The sequence below is a fragment of the Lissotriton helveticus genome, chromosome 7 (genome assembly GCF_964261635.1).
Source record: "Lissotriton helveticus chromosome 7, aLisHel1.1, whole genome shotgun sequence".
NCBI classification, from domain to species: Eukaryota; Metazoa; Chordata; class Amphibia; order Caudata; family Salamandridae; genus Lissotriton; species Lissotriton helveticus.
The window spans coordinates 1445014318-1445032625 of NC_136068.1; the positions used below are offsets into that span (position 1 = coordinate 1445014318).

The window sequence follows — 18308 nt, forward strand, 5'->3', positions numbered from 1 at the left end:
CTTCTTCATTCAAAAGCCTTGCGTGCAACTTCAGTGACACGCACACTTCTTCAAGGTAACATTTGCGTGCACACTTATGTCTTAATAAAATTTTCCTGGTCAGCAGTATCACGCATATTTTAGTTCCTTATATTTGCTTGCATCTCCAGTGGCACGCACACATAATATGAAGTAACATTTGCGTGTCGCATCAGTGACACGCACACTTCTACATTCAAGCGCCTTGTGTGCCATTTCAGTGACGCGCACACTTATTTTAATCCACTTAGAATAGGGCACTTAATACATTTGGTGTGTGTCGCTTCAGTGACATGCTTATTTTTATTTTAAGAAATACATCTGAGGGTTTCTATTTCATGTTTTCCAACACTTTGACTACTTTTGACTATTCTTTTTAGCGGAATGTGCCTATTTTTGATGTATGTTTAATCCTTTGCAATTCTGTTTATGAAAGTGGTGGTACTTTATTAATGTAAATTTGTAAACATTCAATCTCTGTGCAAACTTCAACCATGCAAAATGTAACAGCTCCACCTTTCTTTTTGATGTCACCTGGAGAGCCAACTATAAAATGGCAGAAGTGGAAAAAGGTTTTCGAACGCTATGCCAGGGTTTGCGGGGTAAGTCTTAGTGCGGAACGCAGATCTTCACTACTTCTTCACTGTCTTGGTTCTGAAGGCCAAGACGTTTTTGATCACTTACCTGAACTCACTGATGATGAAGCCAAAGATCTTAATGAATTTGAAATTTGTATAAAAAAACTAGATAAATACTATTTGCTAAAAGTGAGTATGATACTAGAAAGGTACCAATTTGTGAAGAAAGGACAAAATGAAGGAGAAACAGTCGAAGGGTACGTTACTCAATTAAGAACGTTGGCTTCTACTTGTAAATTTGGTGATTTAACTGATGAAAGGATCAGGGATCAATTCATGCTTGGCTGTAATATAGAAAAAGTCTGTGAAGAACTCTGGCTGCGTGATGAACTTTCATTAGATGAAGTCATACAAGTTGAAAAAAGAGTCGAACATTCATTGAAATGTGTGGATACTCTCAATAAGGAGAAGCAAAGCTCTGTTCATATGGTTAAAGAAAGTCATAATGACTTGCCGAGAGTTGAGCGCTCTGGTAATCCTAAAAAGAAGAATTTTGTACCAAAGTGTTTGAGATGTGATAAGATTGGGCATTTTGCCAATGACAGTAAAAGTCCTGCCTTACATGTTACATGTTTGAAATGTTAAAGAAAAGGGCATCTCTCTATTGTCTGCAAGACCAAAAAACCTTCTTCTTCTTCCATTGTAAAATGTGTGGAATCAGAGATTCTCGAGGAAGATTTTGTCTGCGGACAAATTGTTGTTCAGGTGGGTTCTTGTCTAGAAGTTAAGTCCTGCCCCCACGATTTCATTGATATTGATGGAGAAACTACTAAAGTTCTCTTTGACTCTGGAGCTAAAATTACAATTATCTCAAAAGTCTTTGAAAATAAGTTAGCTCACAAAGTATCATTGCTCAAGCCAGACATTCGCCCGTTGGCCTATGGAGGTGAACCAATACCTCTGCGAGGTTACTTTATGGGTCTTACTGAATACAAAGATTGTTATGTTTCTGGTAAAATCTATGTTTTGCAAAAGGGTGACAGCATCATCAGCTGGTTCCACCAAGGAGATCTTGGTGTAATGCTTGACCCCAGCAGTTCTTCTCCCATTAAACTTAAGGAGGTTGTTCACACTGTTGTTCTAATTTTAAGTTAAAAATTCCTGTACGCTCTGATTCACAACCCTCGTGCTGTAAAGTGAGGAATATTCCTCTTGCAGTGAGGGATGAAATGAAAAAAGAATTGAACAAACTAAAGGTTGGTGGTGTTATTGAAGAGGTCACCAGCACTAATTGGCTTGCCCCGGTAGTCGCAGTTCGCAAGTCTGATGGTTCCATTTGCTTATGCGTGGACTTAAGGCAGCTAAATAAATGTGTTGTGGTTGATCATTATTCCCTGCCAAACATCTCAGAATTGGTAGCTTTGCTAGGTGATGCCAAAGTGTTTAGTACTATTGATTTGGCATCAGCTTACCATCAGATTGAGCTGGATGAGGCCTTTAGGAATTACACATCCTTCATTACCCCATTTGGAACCTTCAGATTTGTGCACATGCCCTTCAGTCCGGTATCGGCTGCCTCTGTTTTTCAGAGAGTAATGGAAAGAATGGAGGGGTGTCGCAGTGTATGTATCTATCAAGACGACATACTGGTCTTCAGTAAGGATCATCCGGAACATGAAGACAGAATTAACGTTGTCTTGGGAAGAATTGAAGAAGCAAATTTCACCATAAAATCTGAAAAACGTAAATTTGGTAACACCTCAATTCACTATTTAGGCCACACAATCTCTGGTGAAGGGATTACTCCCAAGTCTGACTTGGTTGACACTATAATTAACTTGCCAACTCTTGTGAGTAAGGAGGAGCTTATGAAATTTTTTGGAATGATCGAATATTAAAATTAATTTGTTAAGGGTTTTGCTAAGCTTTCCACTAACATGAGGAATTTATTGAAAAAAGGATTGGAATTTAAGTGGAGTGAGGATTGAAATCAAGAATTAATTTTGCTAAAGAGTAAATTTTGCAATGCTCCTAAACTTAAAAGTTTTGATACCTCCAAAACCTCCATTATTACCACTGATGCGAGTCTCAAGGGGTTGGGAGCTGTTCTCCAACAAGAGAGTGATGATGGTTTAGAGACTATTATGTTTGCCTAACATGGACTCAAAGATCCTGAGTCTCGCTACTCAGTTATCGAACATGAGGCACTTGCTGTCTTCTGGTCAGTTAGGATATGTAGAAAGTTTCTCTGGGGAACTAGATTTTTGGTCAAAACGATCATAAACCTCTTTGAGAGACTTTTACCAGGAAAGGGATTAATCAGGTTGCGAGTAGAATAACCAAATAGGTTATTGCTCTACAGGAATACAATTTAGATATTAGATATTTTCCTGGTATTGAGAATAGTGTTGCTGACACCCTTTCTAGGTTGGTTGTGGATTCCCCGGACAATGGCATTGTGGATGATTGGGATGATAGTGACATTTATGTTTGTCAAATTAGTGATGAAATTATCAATAAGGATCAATGGTGAATTAAGTTGAATTCTTATCCTGTTCTGTCGGAGGTTGTGTCTCTTATTCGTCAGGGTTGGCACTCAAAAAAACAAGGTTCTAATGATGCCTCTAAGTTCTGGGGTGTAAAGGATGAGTTGACGGTCTTTGATTATATACTTTTGCGTGGAACAAGACTGGTTCCTCCTTTTGAATTCCATAAGGGGTTGATTGACATGGCCCACAGTTCTCATTCTGGGATGTCCAAAACTAAAGAAAGACTTTGTTCTTCTTACTGGTAGCCTGGTATGGATGTTCATGTAGAAAGAGTAGTAAGAGAGTGTTTCGTGTGTGCCTCTAGTGAGAAGTATAAATTAGTGAGGGTCCAACCCACGGTAATCAGAGAACCTCCTCGTGGTCCGTGGAAAGATGTAGCTTTGGACATTGTTGGCCCTGTTCATTCTAATGGTCAGCAAATGTTTATTCGTGTACTCTTGGACTTTATTTCGAGATGGCCTGAAATTCATTTCACGACTGGTATAGAAACCTGTCATGTGATAAAAATTTTAGAGACTCTTTTTGCTAGAAAGGGAATCCCCAAATCTATCCTTCCCTGTTTGTGGTCTGACCACTATTTGATTTCCTTTTCCTTTTCATTAAATCCAGTGGTTAGCACCCCTTCTCCTGTTAACATTAAAGTCAGGAACTGGGGACGAGCTAACATTAGCGCTTTGTGTGCTTCTCTTGTCGCTTCTAGCTTACTAGATGGTGACTATTTAGACTCATCCCTCCATGACCAGGCCTTGGCCATTAACACCTGGCTGACTTCATCGTGTGAGGAGTTGGTCCCTTTAAGATCAATTCATCTTTCACGCTCACACGATTCACAAAAGTGGTTTTCCTCTTCGCTTCATGCAAAAAAACTCCAGCTTAGACAGGCCGAGCGCAAGTGGCGTCGGAGCTACGTCCTTTCTGATAAGCTGTCTTACTCTGCTATTCTCAGAGTTTACAAAAAAGACATTCTTGCTGCCAAAATTCAATACTTTTCTGGGTTGATTGCATCCTCTTCCAACAAGCCTAAGGACATTTTCTCCACCCTTAATAGCCTATGTAAACTAGATAGAGTGATTGCTAAACCTCAACCATCTCAAGATTTATGTGATTCTCTTCAGGGTTTCTTTTTCACAAAAATCTCTATAATAAAACAACACATTGCCCTCCCCTCCTCTTCTTTTGATCCTCCCCCTCCCCCCCTTAGTACTCACTTGTTTACCCGCTTTCCACCTATATCAACGGAGATTTTTATCAGTTTAGTGAAGTCTACAAAATCAGGCTCTCCTACTGATAGCTGTCCCGCACACATCCTTCGGCAGGTTTTTTCAATCTGCCCTGACCCTCCTCTTGCCCTGCTTGATAAATCTTTGTCTTCAGGTGTATTTTTAAATCCGCTAAGATCGTTCCGGTCTTGAAAAAGGTAGGTGCCGATCCTACTGTCTCTTTTAACTTCCATCCCATCTCCTTGCTCCCATTTTTGGGCAAGGTGTTGGAGAGACATGTAACTCAATGTTTGAGTTCTTATGTTGAAGCCTCCAATTATCTAGATCCTTACCAGGCCGGGTTTCGGCCTACCCATTCGACCGAAGCAGTTATTCTTTCGGTCTTGGATGATCTAAGAGTGAGTGCTGATCACGGCTCTTCCCAGGCTTTGATACTCCTCGATCTATCAGCGGCGTTTGACACGGTCGACCACTCTCTGTTGGTCGACCGTGTCAGATGCGCTGGCATTTCAGATGTTGCCTTAAGTTGGATCTCCTCGTTCTTGGATAATCGCCAACAGGCGGTACGGCTGTCTCCTTTCTGTTCCTCCCCCCATGCGGTCACTTGTGGTGTTCCCCAGGGCTCCGCTCTTTCTCCCCTTCTCTTTAATCTTTATATTTTTCCTTTAATTTATGCTTTGCGTCGTCAGGAGGTCACAGTGTTTAATTACGCTGATGACCTCCAACTTATTTTTTCTCTTTCTGCTTCCCCTGATTCTGTCTCTTACTTTCAGAACACTATGATTTTTACCCACGATTGGATGTGTACGAACCATTTAAAGCTGAATCCCGACAAGACGGAACTCGTCTTGATCGGTGGTTCACCTAATCCTTGGTGCTCTAATTTCTGGCCTTCCTCTCTTGGTCCTGCTCCCTCTGGATCTAAATCTGTGAAAAGTTTGGGCATCAAAATCAGTGATGATCTGTCGATGCACACTCAGATTAGCACGATTGTCTCCTCCTGCTTCCTGTCTCTCCGTATGATTCGGAAAGTTAGGTTATCCTCTTGGCCCTTGTAATTTCTAAGGTGGACTATGCCAATTCTCTGTATCTTGGCATCCCTGCCTACGAGTTGCGCCGACTTCAGCTTATCCAAAATCAGGCTGCTAGGTTGATCTACAGTCGGTCTAGATTCCATTCTGCCCTCCCTCTTCTTAGACAATTGCATTTGCTGCCGGTTACCCATAGATGCCAATTCAAACTAGGGTGCCTTATTTTTAAGTCTCTGGCGGGCTTAGCTCCCCACTACATGGCATCTAGGCTCTTAGCCTACACTCCTTCCAGGCCTTTACGGTCGTCATCAAAAAATCTTTTGGTTGTCCCTCGTTTTATCAGGAAGAAACATGGGGGGTCGTGTTTCTCCTTTTTGGCGCCCAGGTTCTGGAATGCCCTCCCTGACAACTTACGCTTCTCCCCATCATATTTGGAATTCCGCAAAGGCCTGAAGACCTGGCTATTCACTAGAGCGTTTGAAGTCTAAGTTGTATACATGAGCTGCACACGAGTAGCACCATGAAACCTTTTTTGGTAAACGTGCGCTTTATAAATTGCCCCAACTTCAACTTCAACTTACCAATAATGGGGTTCAATTGGTTTCTAAAGAGAGAGATGGAAATGTTCTTCAAGAACAGGGGAATTGTACACAAGAAATGTTCTCTTAACCACCCTGAGACAAATGGTATGATAGAGCGATTCAACAGGGTGTTGAAGGAGACAATTTCTTGATCCAAATCCTCAGGTTTAAATTGGAAACAACAGGTTGTAAAGAAAGTGGAAAGTTATAGAGTAACTCCCCACAGTTCCACTAGTTAGTCACCATTTGCTCTTTTCAGAGGAAGGAGTCCTTGTACCCTTGTGGAGCCTTCTTGGGTGAGATATTTGGAAGAGTCTGTTTCCAAGTCGTGTTCTGCAAAATCTTCTCTTGACTGGCGTAAAAGAGAAGAAGATAAGTGCTTGAGTAGGAAGTTGTATTTTGATTCCAGGAAGTCTGTGATGAATACCATAGTTAAAAAAGGTTATCTAGTTGTTATCAGACATCCTGGTAAAGCCGGTGGGTGTGTGGCGATGATCACTCGCTCTAATTTTCAGTTTCAGCTTCTTCCCTACCCTCCCATACCTGGCGTCGACTTTTTAGTTGCCCGCTCCGTTAACCTTTTGGCCCCACTTACAATAGTCCTTATGTATCGTGCACCTCAGAACATGCCTTTCTTTGTGCCCGCCTTGCAAGAACTACTGGCTACGCTTGTGGTCAATAATTCTTCTGTGCTCCTTTTGGGAGACTTTAACTATTGGCCAGGCGACCCCAGGGAGGACTTGCCCTCCAAGGACTTCTCGGCCACTCTTCAGTGTCTTAATTTTCTTCCTCACCTTCACTCCCCAACCCACATTCATGGCCATATTTTAGATCAAATATGGTCAGCTAGTTGTACTATTCTCCCCCCCACAGTCCTTCCTTGCACCTGGTCTGATCACTTTTTGATTTCATTTCCTATTGAGCTCGGAGCACAAGAGAAACTCCCCCTGCCCAAGAATGTTACAGCTCGTAATTGGAATCGGGTTGACCTCAACTCCCTCTGTGTCTCTCTCACTACCTCTTCCCCCGACCTATGTACTCTTTCCCTTGATTGTCAAGCAGACGCCGTGAATCACTGGCTGTCCACCTCTTGCGACCGGGTGGCCCCCCTTAGGAAAGTCAAGACCTGCCGCCCCCATGACGCCCAAAAATGGTTCACAGACGAGCTGAAAATTCTTAAATTGGATCTTAAGCATTCCGAACGCCACTGGAGACGCAACTATTGTCCCTTCTTGCGAACCAAATACAAGCTTCTTCTGGCTAATTATAAGAAGGCCATCCAGTTAGCCAAAACCACCTACTTCTCGGAGAGAATATCTTTGTCAGCCAATAAGCCCAAAGAGATTTTCTCCATAGTTCGCAACTTAGTTGCTTTGGATAGGGTCAACCCTAATCTCATCCCTTCCCACGCTCTCTGTCTGTCTCTGAACGACTTCTTTCTAGAGAAGATCGCAAAGATTAAATCCAATATTCCTTTAGTACCCTCGCCACCTCTTTCTCCTCCTCTTACTCCTCCTTTGTCTTTCCCATCTCTCGATCAGTTTCCACCTATCCCTCTGAACTCTTTTCTGGCTCTACTTCAGAAAGTGAAGTCAGGTTCTCCGGCTGACTGTGCTCCAGCTCGCATTCTGAGAGAACTTTTCACTCACTGCCCCGATCCTCCTCTTTCCCTCCTTAACGCCTCTATCTCCTCAGGTTTAGTTCCGAAATTCTTTAAATCAGCTATAGTTCGCCCCATCTTAAAAAAGCCTGGTTCAGACCCCTCTCTTCCCTCCAACTTCAGACCCATTTCCCTTCTCCCTTACCTTGGGAAGATCTTGGAGAGCTATATTACATCTTGTCTCTCTTCCTTCATTGAGGATAATCACCTCTTGGACTCCCACCAAGCGGGTTTTCGTCCGGCCCATTCTACCGAGTCAGTGGTCCTGTCCGTTTTAGACGAGCTAAAGAGCAAGGCAGACTCCAACTTACCTCAGGCCTTGGTGCTCCTAGATCTGTCCGCCGCATTTGACACGGTCGACCATTCCATCCTCCTCGGCCGTGTCTGCGCGGCGGGCGTTCGGGGCACCGCCCTCTCTTGGCTCGCCTCTTTTCTTAAAGAACGGACTCAGGCTGTCCATCTCTCTGGGTATACCGCCCCAACCCGCTTGGTTCCTTGCGGGGTCCCCCAAGGTTCCTCCCTGTCCCCTCTTCTTTTCAATCTTTATATCCGTCCCCTTATTCTTTCTCTCCTTGACATGGGGGTCTCCGTATATAACTATGCGGATGACCTCCAGTTAGTTTTTGATCTTTCTTCTCCTCTGCACTCCCTTCCTAAATTCCACTCCACTTTAGTTTTCATCTCGGAGTGGATGAATCGTAACCAACTCAAGCTTAATCTGGACAAGACTGAGTTGGTCCTGACTGGCCCGACCATCTCCCCGTGGTCGGCCGCTTTTTGGCCTTCCATCTTCGCCACCCCCGCCCATACCGGCTGCCTCCGCAAAGACCTTGGGTATTAAAGTCAGCCGGGACCTCTCCATGCATGCCCAGATTAGCTCAGTTGTTTCTTCCTGTTTCCTCTCTCTCCGGATTATCCGGAAAGTTTCCCGTTTCTTTTCCTCTGATGCCCTCAAACTTATTATTTTGGCAATGATTCTTTCCCGTCTTGATTACGGGAATAGCCTGTATGTGGGCATCCCAGCCTACGAACTACGTCGACTGCAGGCTATCCAGAATCAGGCCACCCGTCTCATTCATCACCTTCCCAAGTCCTCTCACATCACTCCTGTTTTGAAATCCCTCCACTGGCTTCCCATCTGCCAGAGATCCCTCTTTAAGATGGGCTGCCTGGCCTTCATGGCTCGTACCTGCACTGCCCCGGCCTTCATCAACTCTCGTATTATACCCTACACTCCTAAACGTGCCCTTCGTTCCTCCAATCAATCTCTCCTCACTGTTCCACGGTTCCGTAGATCTAAAACTGGAGGCACTAGATTCTCTGTACTAGCTCCCCGTTTCTGGAACACTCTCCCTCTGTTGATCAAATCTATACCAGTCTACTCCCAATTCCGCAAAGCTCTCAAGACTCATTTGTTTCTCATAGCGTACTCTAGCTGATCTCCTTCGGCAATTCCTACTCTTTAGCTCTTTACCTTAGCGCCAGGAAGCCGCTTGGTCGCAGTGCGCTTTATCAAGAACTTTCTTCATTTCATTTCATCCTGGGTCCAAAGTTAAATTCTCTTCTCCTATACGTGCTGTAAAAGTGTTTAAAAATGCTGTAAGAACTCAAGAACACAGAATCTGATATCTTAATAGAATTTCTGTGTATTCAGGTCCTGTGATGGAAGAGACTTCTGTTTCTAAAACAGATGATGGTAATTCGTATTTTGCCTCATCACGTTTGTCTTCGAGAATTGTCAAGAAACCCAATTATTTAAAGGACTATGTATCTTAAGTGTGCTATTCTGTACTTTGTGTAAAAGGGGAAGGTGTGTGATATCCTGCCTTTTTTCTGATGTCATATTGCTATGGTAACCCCAGTATTCATTTGTATTGCTGTATCTGTAGTTTTAGAATGTATTTAGAATGTGTAGGTTCAAATGATGACTGTTGCCTGAGCAGACTCTGGGACTGGATGGGTCTCTTCTTTCTCCATGATATAAACCTGTCTTTCAACTTACTACATGCCTGCAGAGTGATTCTTATAGCTGCACCTGGATCTTACATATACCCAAGGCCATTCGGAACTGAAAAACCAGCGTTTTTCACCTTAAAGTTTCACTGGGGCAGGCAACCCCGTGGGCTCTCCCTTATTGTTTATGTTAATGATCCACACCATTGAAATAGGCTACTTTCAGGCCTGGGGAGAGGTGTGAAGTCAGAGTTTATTAGCTGCCATGATGCACAAATGACCAGCATAGATATCCTAAAAACTGAATTATGATTCAGGGCTTATTCTATCGTATTTGTAAGCTTCAATGCTTTGAAAAGTAAAAATCTGCCAATTTTTTTTTAAAAACATGAAAAGCTGTCAAGTGGCTCTTTATGGCAGCAGAAACATTTCTTCTGCTGCACATGACCAGGAGCATTCTGCAGTCTTAAAGTTCTGCATCTAAAAGATTTGACAAGCAGCGTCCCTCCCCTTCTCCAAAGCCAGAAGCACATCAAAGAAAGCGGAGTATGTAGCTCTTTACGTGCTGAATATTGTGTCAAAAATGTCAAACGCAGACAGATGCCAACACCTAAAATATCAGCTCAATTAAATACTTTGTTGTTTTTTGACCAATTCCTCCTCACCTTCATGGCCCACTGTTAGGATGTTTACTTATGTCACTTACTTAGGCCACGTGAGAGTCAGTGACTCGCGCGTGGTACTTATTATTATTTGGGGCAGGGAATGCCCGGACGACAGTTGCTGCCGGGAGAGCTGTACACTGGACGCATTAAAAGGAAGCTCCACAACTTTACCTGGGTGTGTCTTCTTCTCATTGGCGACAAAGGTTTCCAGTGTCTGCTACTCTCACGAGTGTTGCTGGACGTCCTGGTAGTGATTCTTCCACGGCGAGGCAACTGCGACGTCGTGTCAAAATCCTCCGATTTTTGTTCGGCCGACGGACGAATATCCTGACTTTCTCTATCTTCATCTACATGTCGTGAGTTCCTCTGTTTGAGGATCTATTTTCATTTTGGAGGTTTTTTCACCTGTTTTAGCCAACAATGTCTTGTGCGCGAGTCTACCTGTGCGCGAGCAAGTTTGTACGCGAGCCAGCCTGTGCACGTCACGTGCGTCTCAGCGTCCCTACGCGGCTCTTGGCGCGCGTTGCCATGAAGTTACTTTAACAACACTCCACGATATGTATGCTTAGCATTCTATTTCAGCGCGTTTGTGGGCATTTCTCACGAAGTCAACGCTCATATGTTCTACTTTTCAGTGTGCTTTAAGTCAAATCAATAAAGTGCAGGCTGACAGTGTTTGACAGTGCTTGCTCACACTGCATTTTTTTTTCTCTCTTATTAAAAGCATTGGGATTTTACATGAGTAAATAGCGAGTATGGCTAACAGGCAATTTCGAGGAAATTTTGAACATAAAGCATATTTGCAATTGACATTGCCTCTTCTTGTAGTAACTATTTTTGTTTGGGGCAGCAACTCACCCACGCAAATTGAAAAAGTAGTGACACCACCTCCCTTTTTACAATCACCTGGTCCTCCTCCCATGCTTTGGAAACAGTGGAAAGCCACTTTTGAAGCTTATATTGATGCAATTGATGCCGATACTTTTACTTCGAAGAAAAAGAGGGCACTGCTGGTGTACAATTTAGGGGCTGAAGGCAGGTCCATTCTAGAGACGTTACCTCGCAAATCATTGGCGTGTATGCTTCGCTAATAAAAACGCTTGATAAGAGGTTCAATCCTAAACGCAACATTGTTTTAGAACGTCATCAATTTTTACAACGTTCACAAATGCCTGGTGAGTCCATTGATGTCTTTGTCGCAGCCTTAAGGATTTTAGCTGTGAACTGCAACTACAGAGAGTTTAGAGATGAGATTATTCGTGATCAGTTAATTGAAAGCACATGTGACAGGAAAGTGCGAGAGAGACTTTTGTCTTCTGATGATCCTGATTTGGAGACTGCTTTGACTTTGGCGAAGACTGTTAAACATTCCCAGTTCTGAATGAAGGAATTAAGTACACCAGTATCAGCTACTGTTCCTTCACCTGCATCAGCCGAGGTCAATTTAGTCACTTCCAAGTCTTCTGCTAAGCCTTCCAAGGTCATGAACACGAACGTTCCTCGAACTTCCTCGAATACACCGGTCAACAAGACAAAGAACGATGCACAAGGCTTGTCATGTTATCGGTGTGGCAGTAGATAACACCTGGGAAATTTCAAATTTTGTTTTGCCATTAATCAATCTTGCTTTAAATGTGGAAAGAAGGGCCATCTAGAACGCATGTGCAAGGCTACTGTTGTACAAAGGGGACCGTCATATACAGTAAAAAATATAGAGGATCACAACGTGGAATGTGATGATGATGACACATGCTATGAATTGTTGATGTTATCTGCTTCTTCCATGGAAGCTGATGGGATAGTAGAGATTGCATCTCTCGATCAATCTCAAAGGAGAAAATCTCTTGTGTGTGTTATCAATCTGAATGATGTGTGCACCAAATTTCTTGCTGATTCGGGTTCTCCTTCCACTTTGATTAATGTCAAGGATTTTGACACTCTAGGTGGAATTTCTTTGGCACAATCATCCATTAAAATGTTCGCTTATGGGGGGAAAAGAGTAGAGGTTTTAGGCAAATTTAAAGGTAAGCTAGAGTTTAAGGGTGATTGCACGTCATGTACAATTTATGTTATTAAGGAAGGTGCCAATTTGTTAGGATGGCATGAACAAGGTGAGCTTGGTATCATACTTGATCCTAATCATGTGGATATGGTTTTGTCTAGGCGGGAAGCAAAGCAGTATTATGCAACTCTTTCGGATGTCGGGCCTGTGCATTCTGTGAGCACATCAAGTGAGAATGAGTGGGTTCATAATTATCCCGAGGTTTTCAATGATAAACTTGGCAAACTCAAGAGTTTCCAACATCGTATTGTTTTAAAAGAAGGGGCTAAGGCAATTGCACACAAGGTTTGCAAAGTACCACTAAGCATGTGCAGTGAGTTGAAGCGTGAACTTGAGAGATTACGTGTTTCGGGCGTGATCGAACCAATCGAAGGGTCAGAATGGTTATCCCCCATAGTTTTGGCACGCAAGGCTGATAAATCCCTTAGAATGTGTATGGATTTGCGCGATTTGAATTCCTGCATATGGATAGATCGACAGCCTTTGCCCAACATAAATGAGATGTTATCTACTCTTGAAGGTGCAAAGTATTTTTCTACCCTTGACATATTTTCAGCATACCACCAAATTGAGTTGTGTAAAGATTCTAGGCATCTCACGTCATTCGTGACTCCTGAGGGTGCATTTCGTTATCTAAGAATGCTGTTCGGCTTGGCGTCGGCTTCTGCAGTGTTTCAACGTCTTATGGGCAATCTTTTTAAAGACACTGCAGGGGTCGTGTTCTCTCAGGACGACATTCTTATACATGGCATGACAATACAAGAACATAATGAAAGAGTTAAAACAGTTTTGGATATTGTAAAATCTTATGGTTTGACTTTAAGAAAGGATAAGTGTAAATTTCTTAGAGATGGAGTAGATTATTTAGGTCATCATATTTTAGCCAAGGGGGTGGAACCTAAAATGAAACTTCTAGATGCCATCCAGAATGCACCTGAACCTCAAAACAAAGATCCACTACATTCTTTCTTAGGTCTGGTTGAATATTACACAAAATTTGTTCCAAATTGTTCTGATAAAACTGTATGTTTACGCAATTTGCTTTAAAATTTTTTAAATATGTTTGGTCTGAGCAATGTGCAAATGATTTCAACTCATTGAAAGAAGTGATTGTGCAGGCACTTCCTCTCAAGTTATTCAACAATAATGATCAATGCATTGTCGTTACTGATGCCAGGAATGTTGGCCTGGGAACGGTCTTAATGCAAAAAAGACCTGACATAGAGAAGAGGTAATTGCTTTCGCCTCCAGAACTCTCTGAGGTGCTGAGGGAACCTATTCAACAATTGAAAAGGAAGCATTAGCCTTACGGTGGGGTGTACAATATTTCAGAAATTTTTTGTGGGGTAATCATATAATTCTCAAAACTGTCCACAAACCTCTGGTGGACCTTTTCACAACTAAAGGTGGTGGGAGAGCTACACCTCGCATAGCAAAATGGCAGTACAGACTTGCTGAGTTCAATTATCATTTGGAGTATGTACCTGGGGTAAAGAACAGTGTAGCCGACTGTTTGTCTAGGTTACCTCTTTTTCACAATGATTTGGAGCAGGAATGTGATCAGCTGGAGATGGTGTGTGCTGTTAGTTCTGTGACTGAGACAGGTGCTGCCTTATCTGAAGCTGATTGGAAGCTTGCGATTTCGGAAGATGTTGACTTGTGCAAGATGACTGATTTCTTAACTCATGGGTGGCCCAATGACAAATCTATATCTTCAGAGTTGGTTCCTTTCAGGAGAATTAGTGATGAATTGTCCTTGGTTGATGGAATTTTACGCAGGGGTAGCTCATTAGTTGTACCTAAATCACTATGTAAAACGGTTTTGGACTTGGCTCATGTTGGTCATTTGAGTATTCATGCTATGAAACGGAGGGTGCGAGAAGATTTTTGGTGGCCAGGTGTTGATCGGGCTATTGAACACAGTGTTCGAGATTGTGGAGCCTGTGTTCTAAGTGACAAAACCCAAGTTAATTGTCTTTCTGCAGTAAATCCCATTCTAGTGAAAGAATTACCTTGGAATAAATTGGCGTTCGATGTGGCTGGCCCATTCAATGACTTAGGTAGTACTCCCAAATACGCATTAGTTTTGATTGACTACATGTCAAAATGGCCAGAAGTCAGATTTGTTGAGGGAATCAATTCTGCTACTGTAATTAATTTCTTTAAGGATGTTTTTCTGCGAGAAGGATTTCCAGAAGAATTAGTATCTGACAATGGTACCCAGTTGGTTTCTGCAGAAATGCAAGATTTTTTTAAGAAGCATGGAATTAAACATGTTCTTACCTCTCTCTATCATCCATGTAGCAACGGTTTAGTTGAGCGTCTGAATCGTGTAATTAAGGATCAATTGCAATTAGCTTACATAAATGGTTCTCATTGGAAGCAAGTATTTTCTGACATGCTGTGGGCTATGAGGATTACCCCTCATGCCAATACGGGTGTATCACCATTCACCTTGCTAAGGGGTAGGGTAGCAGGTTCCAAACTCAATAAGGATTGGATGTTAAGGAAGGAAGTTGATGTAGGCAAAATTGGGAGAGTAGCTGATGTTAGGGGTGCGGCTCAGGCAAAATATGCACATGAGAGCATCAGAACATCTTCAGTATGTCAAGGTGACTGGGTGAGAATCAAAAAACCCATACTCATGCGCAAAGGTCATGCTCGATTCTCTCCTCCTGTACGGGTCAAAGAGGTAAAAGATCATGTTGTAGTGCTTGAAAGTGGGAAGATTTGGAATAAATCTTGCATTTCAATTGTACCCAGGTCTAAGGTTGAATTTGTCAGAGACAAATTTGGTCTGGGTTCTCAAGTTTTTCCCACTGTCACCATGAATCCAAGTATGTATATAACTGATAACAGTACTGTTCCTCAGCGGAGTTCTTCAAGAGTTAAATCTGTTCCTTCCAAGTATCGTGATTTTGTTACATATTGAATAATTTCTACTGTAAGATATCCTGTTTTAGTGTTTATGAATGACTATATATATTTACATGATTTTATATATAAAGCTCCAAAATCGTTCGTTCTTTCAAAAAACAAAGAAAGCCGCACTCGTGAGGTAACGCTCGAGGCAAACTTTTATTTGCTTATCTTTGCCAAGCAGACAGACGCGTTTCGGCGTGTAGCCTTCTTCGTGTAACCATCACCGAGCGTCGGACATGTTAATAAAGTTTTCACGTTTGCATTTCCTATCGTCATAAACAAGGGACATAGAAAACCACTGTGAATAACATGAGCGCCATCTTGGAGCATGTTGTTCTACCTAGTAAATACTAGTATAGTTCACTTGATAAGATACATAAAATAGTGTCAATCTGCATTAGTAATTGCAAATAATGTATCTGAATACAGTGGTACAAAGAAGATCTAGCCGTGGATCGGCTTATGTCCCTTGTTGGACCATACTGGAAACATAATGAAACACAATACATTTGGTAAAGCATAAGCAGACCATATCCAATCTGATTATCAAAATAGTGACTTGAAATAACCCAATCCAAATCAAAATCAATGGTGTGCAAATCAGAGTGTGCATAAATATATACAGTGTATACATAGTGGCTTTCAGTTCCACAGTTACGCATGGCATTATTTTGTGCAGGTGCTAAGATGAGTGGTTTGGAGCTTCAGGTTCCACTATAAATGTCTTTCTATGTATATAAATAGCTATATACATACAAAAGTATCCATTAAAGATGGTTACAGTTTAGTTGCTCTATGTGCCCAAATGAACAGCCATCTCCTCCCCACTATTTAATGCTTTTGGATACTTGGTTGATGGATCAATAATGTATCTAAACTCAAGCCGTCTCAATTTTCGCAGCCTGTCCCCCCCTCTGATGGAATTTGGGATGTAGTGTAGACCAAAATACTGTAGCTTACTCCTGTCGCTTTGATGACTTTCGGCAAAATGCCATGCGACAGGGTAGGCCGGGACAACTTTTTCAATTGCCCAGAGGTGTTCGAGGACCCTGATCTTCAGTTGATGTATGGTACTGCCTATGTAGCGTAAGCCACACGGGCAGACCAAACAGTACACCGCATACGGTGTACTACAAGTAATGAACTTGGTAATGGTCCTAGTTAATCCTGCATCGATTTTATATATATATATTTTCTTCTCTCTTTCCCTCTTTTCCTTCGTTTTTTTACATCATTGGCAAAGGGGAGGGGAGGGAAAGTTGTACTTCTATGTTTTAAATGAAGGGAAGGGGATGTGTTAGGATGTTTACTTATGTCACTTACTTAGGCCACGTGAGAGTCAGTGATTCGCATGTGGTGCCTTTTATTAATCGGGGCATGGAATGAGGGAATGCCCGGACGGCAGTTGCTGCCGGGAGAGCTGTACACTGGACGCATTAAAAGGAAGCTCCCCAACTTTACCTGGATGTGTCTTCGTTCTTTTCACCCACCCAAGCTTCTTCACCACCTACAGAAAGAAAAAATTCTAGAGCCGGACCTGTTGGGGAACATGGTCCAAAAACATGCACAATGTTTCCACCGTTTGCTGTGCTTTAGGTTTGCAAGGAAGGGTCAGCTAGTTTGACACACTTTGCTGTGTCCCTTCAAATCTACCAATAAAAGGTGTATCTCTTTTAATAAGTTAGCTCGCAAACAAGCACAATATGGGCCATTTTTTCAGGGGGAGGAGGCTCCCTCCAACTTCCCTGGTAGAATGGCTCACTTAATCCATGCAGATTAAGGCAGCTTTGCACACCACCACACGATTTACAAAAGTTTCATATCCGCAAATGCACATATATAAATATATACTGGGAAAGCGAAACTACAAATCCCAGAATGCAAAGGCAGGCTAACTAACACGACAGCACAAGTTCAAGATGCCATAGAATGCTTGTGTCGGCACTGCAATTACGGACATCTATAGACCTCTGAATAAAGTATTCCATACCTTAAACTCCTGAGCAGCCTCCTCTATGGGAATGACCACGTGCGATCTGTGGTCAGTGGACAGGCTGCAGACAACACAGATTGATGCCATGTCGTCTCTGCAGTACACCTTCAGCTTCTCGTCGTGCTTGGCACACAGGCCAGCCTCCTCAGACCTCGCCGACTGAAGTGCCAGCTGTTGGGTTATGCGCACGATGTTCTTCAGCTGCCTGTTCGCTTTGAGGCTTTCCGGGGCACACATCTCCCTGCACTCGGGGCAGGGGGACTGGCCGTCTGCTCCATCCCAGCACTGAGAGATGCATGCCCGGCAGAAGTTGTGCCCGCACTCGGTGCTCACCGGGTCATTGAAATACTCCAAGCAGACAGGACAGGTAGCCTCCTCCTGCAGACTCACCACCGGGTTGGCCTCAGCCGTCGCCATACTTACGTGGAGAAAAACAACTATGGTGTAAGTTTCACTTTCACTTCCTTCGGTTTCTAGGACAACAAGACGCAGCGGATAGGCCGCTTTAGTTTGCAATTGTGTGAAAACTCCCTTTCCATCCGCATCGGCTCCTCCCACTACGTCTCTATTTCCTGGTCATATGAACCAACTAGTTAATCATAATAAACGCAACTAAAAGATTAGTTAAGAAATGTGTTGTGACACCTCACCAGTTGCCCCACGTGACGTTCGAAATGTCCAGCGAGACCCTATATTTCTTTACCTGTATCCAATCTATATGTTTAAAAAAAAAAAAAAAAATCAGCTTCCCTTATTCCGGCTCCATTCTAATCTGGTATTTATCTGAACGTTTATTTCTAAAAGAAAACAATGCAAGTCGTTTATAAAAAAAATTGCTGCAGAGCCATTGGCTATATTTTCTGGATTACTAAAAAGTAATATTCATCAATCCTATTCTTCCTTTCTCGCCCCATTACTTATATCAGGCAGAGGGACCCGCCTCCTCAAGTCACGCACCTGTAATGTCCCTGAGGATAAATCCTACAAGATGCCCCTCTCCTAGAGAGCTGTCACTCACATGCCTACACCCATGCCTCACCCATGGGGCCAGGTCATGGGGCATTGCTGATAAAACA

The 18308-nt window shown here is 42.8% G+C and overlaps 1 protein-coding gene across 1 annotated transcript in view; it reads right to left on the reverse strand.

Annotated features, from left to right (window-relative positions):
* LOC144770346 (E3 ubiquitin-protein ligase TRIM39-like) overlaps nucleotides 1-17787 on the reverse strand; it is a 186976-nt gene extending 169189 nt beyond the window's left edge. The window contains exon 1 of the mRNA XM_078654805.1: nucleotides 17230-17787. Within this exon, the coding sequence (XP_078510931.1) occupies nucleotides 17230-17649 (420 nt within the window). The 5' untranslated portion in view covers nucleotides 17650-17787. The remainder of the gene's footprint in view (nucleotides 1-17229) is intronic.
* Between the last annotated feature and the right edge of the window lie 521 nt (nucleotides 17788-18308).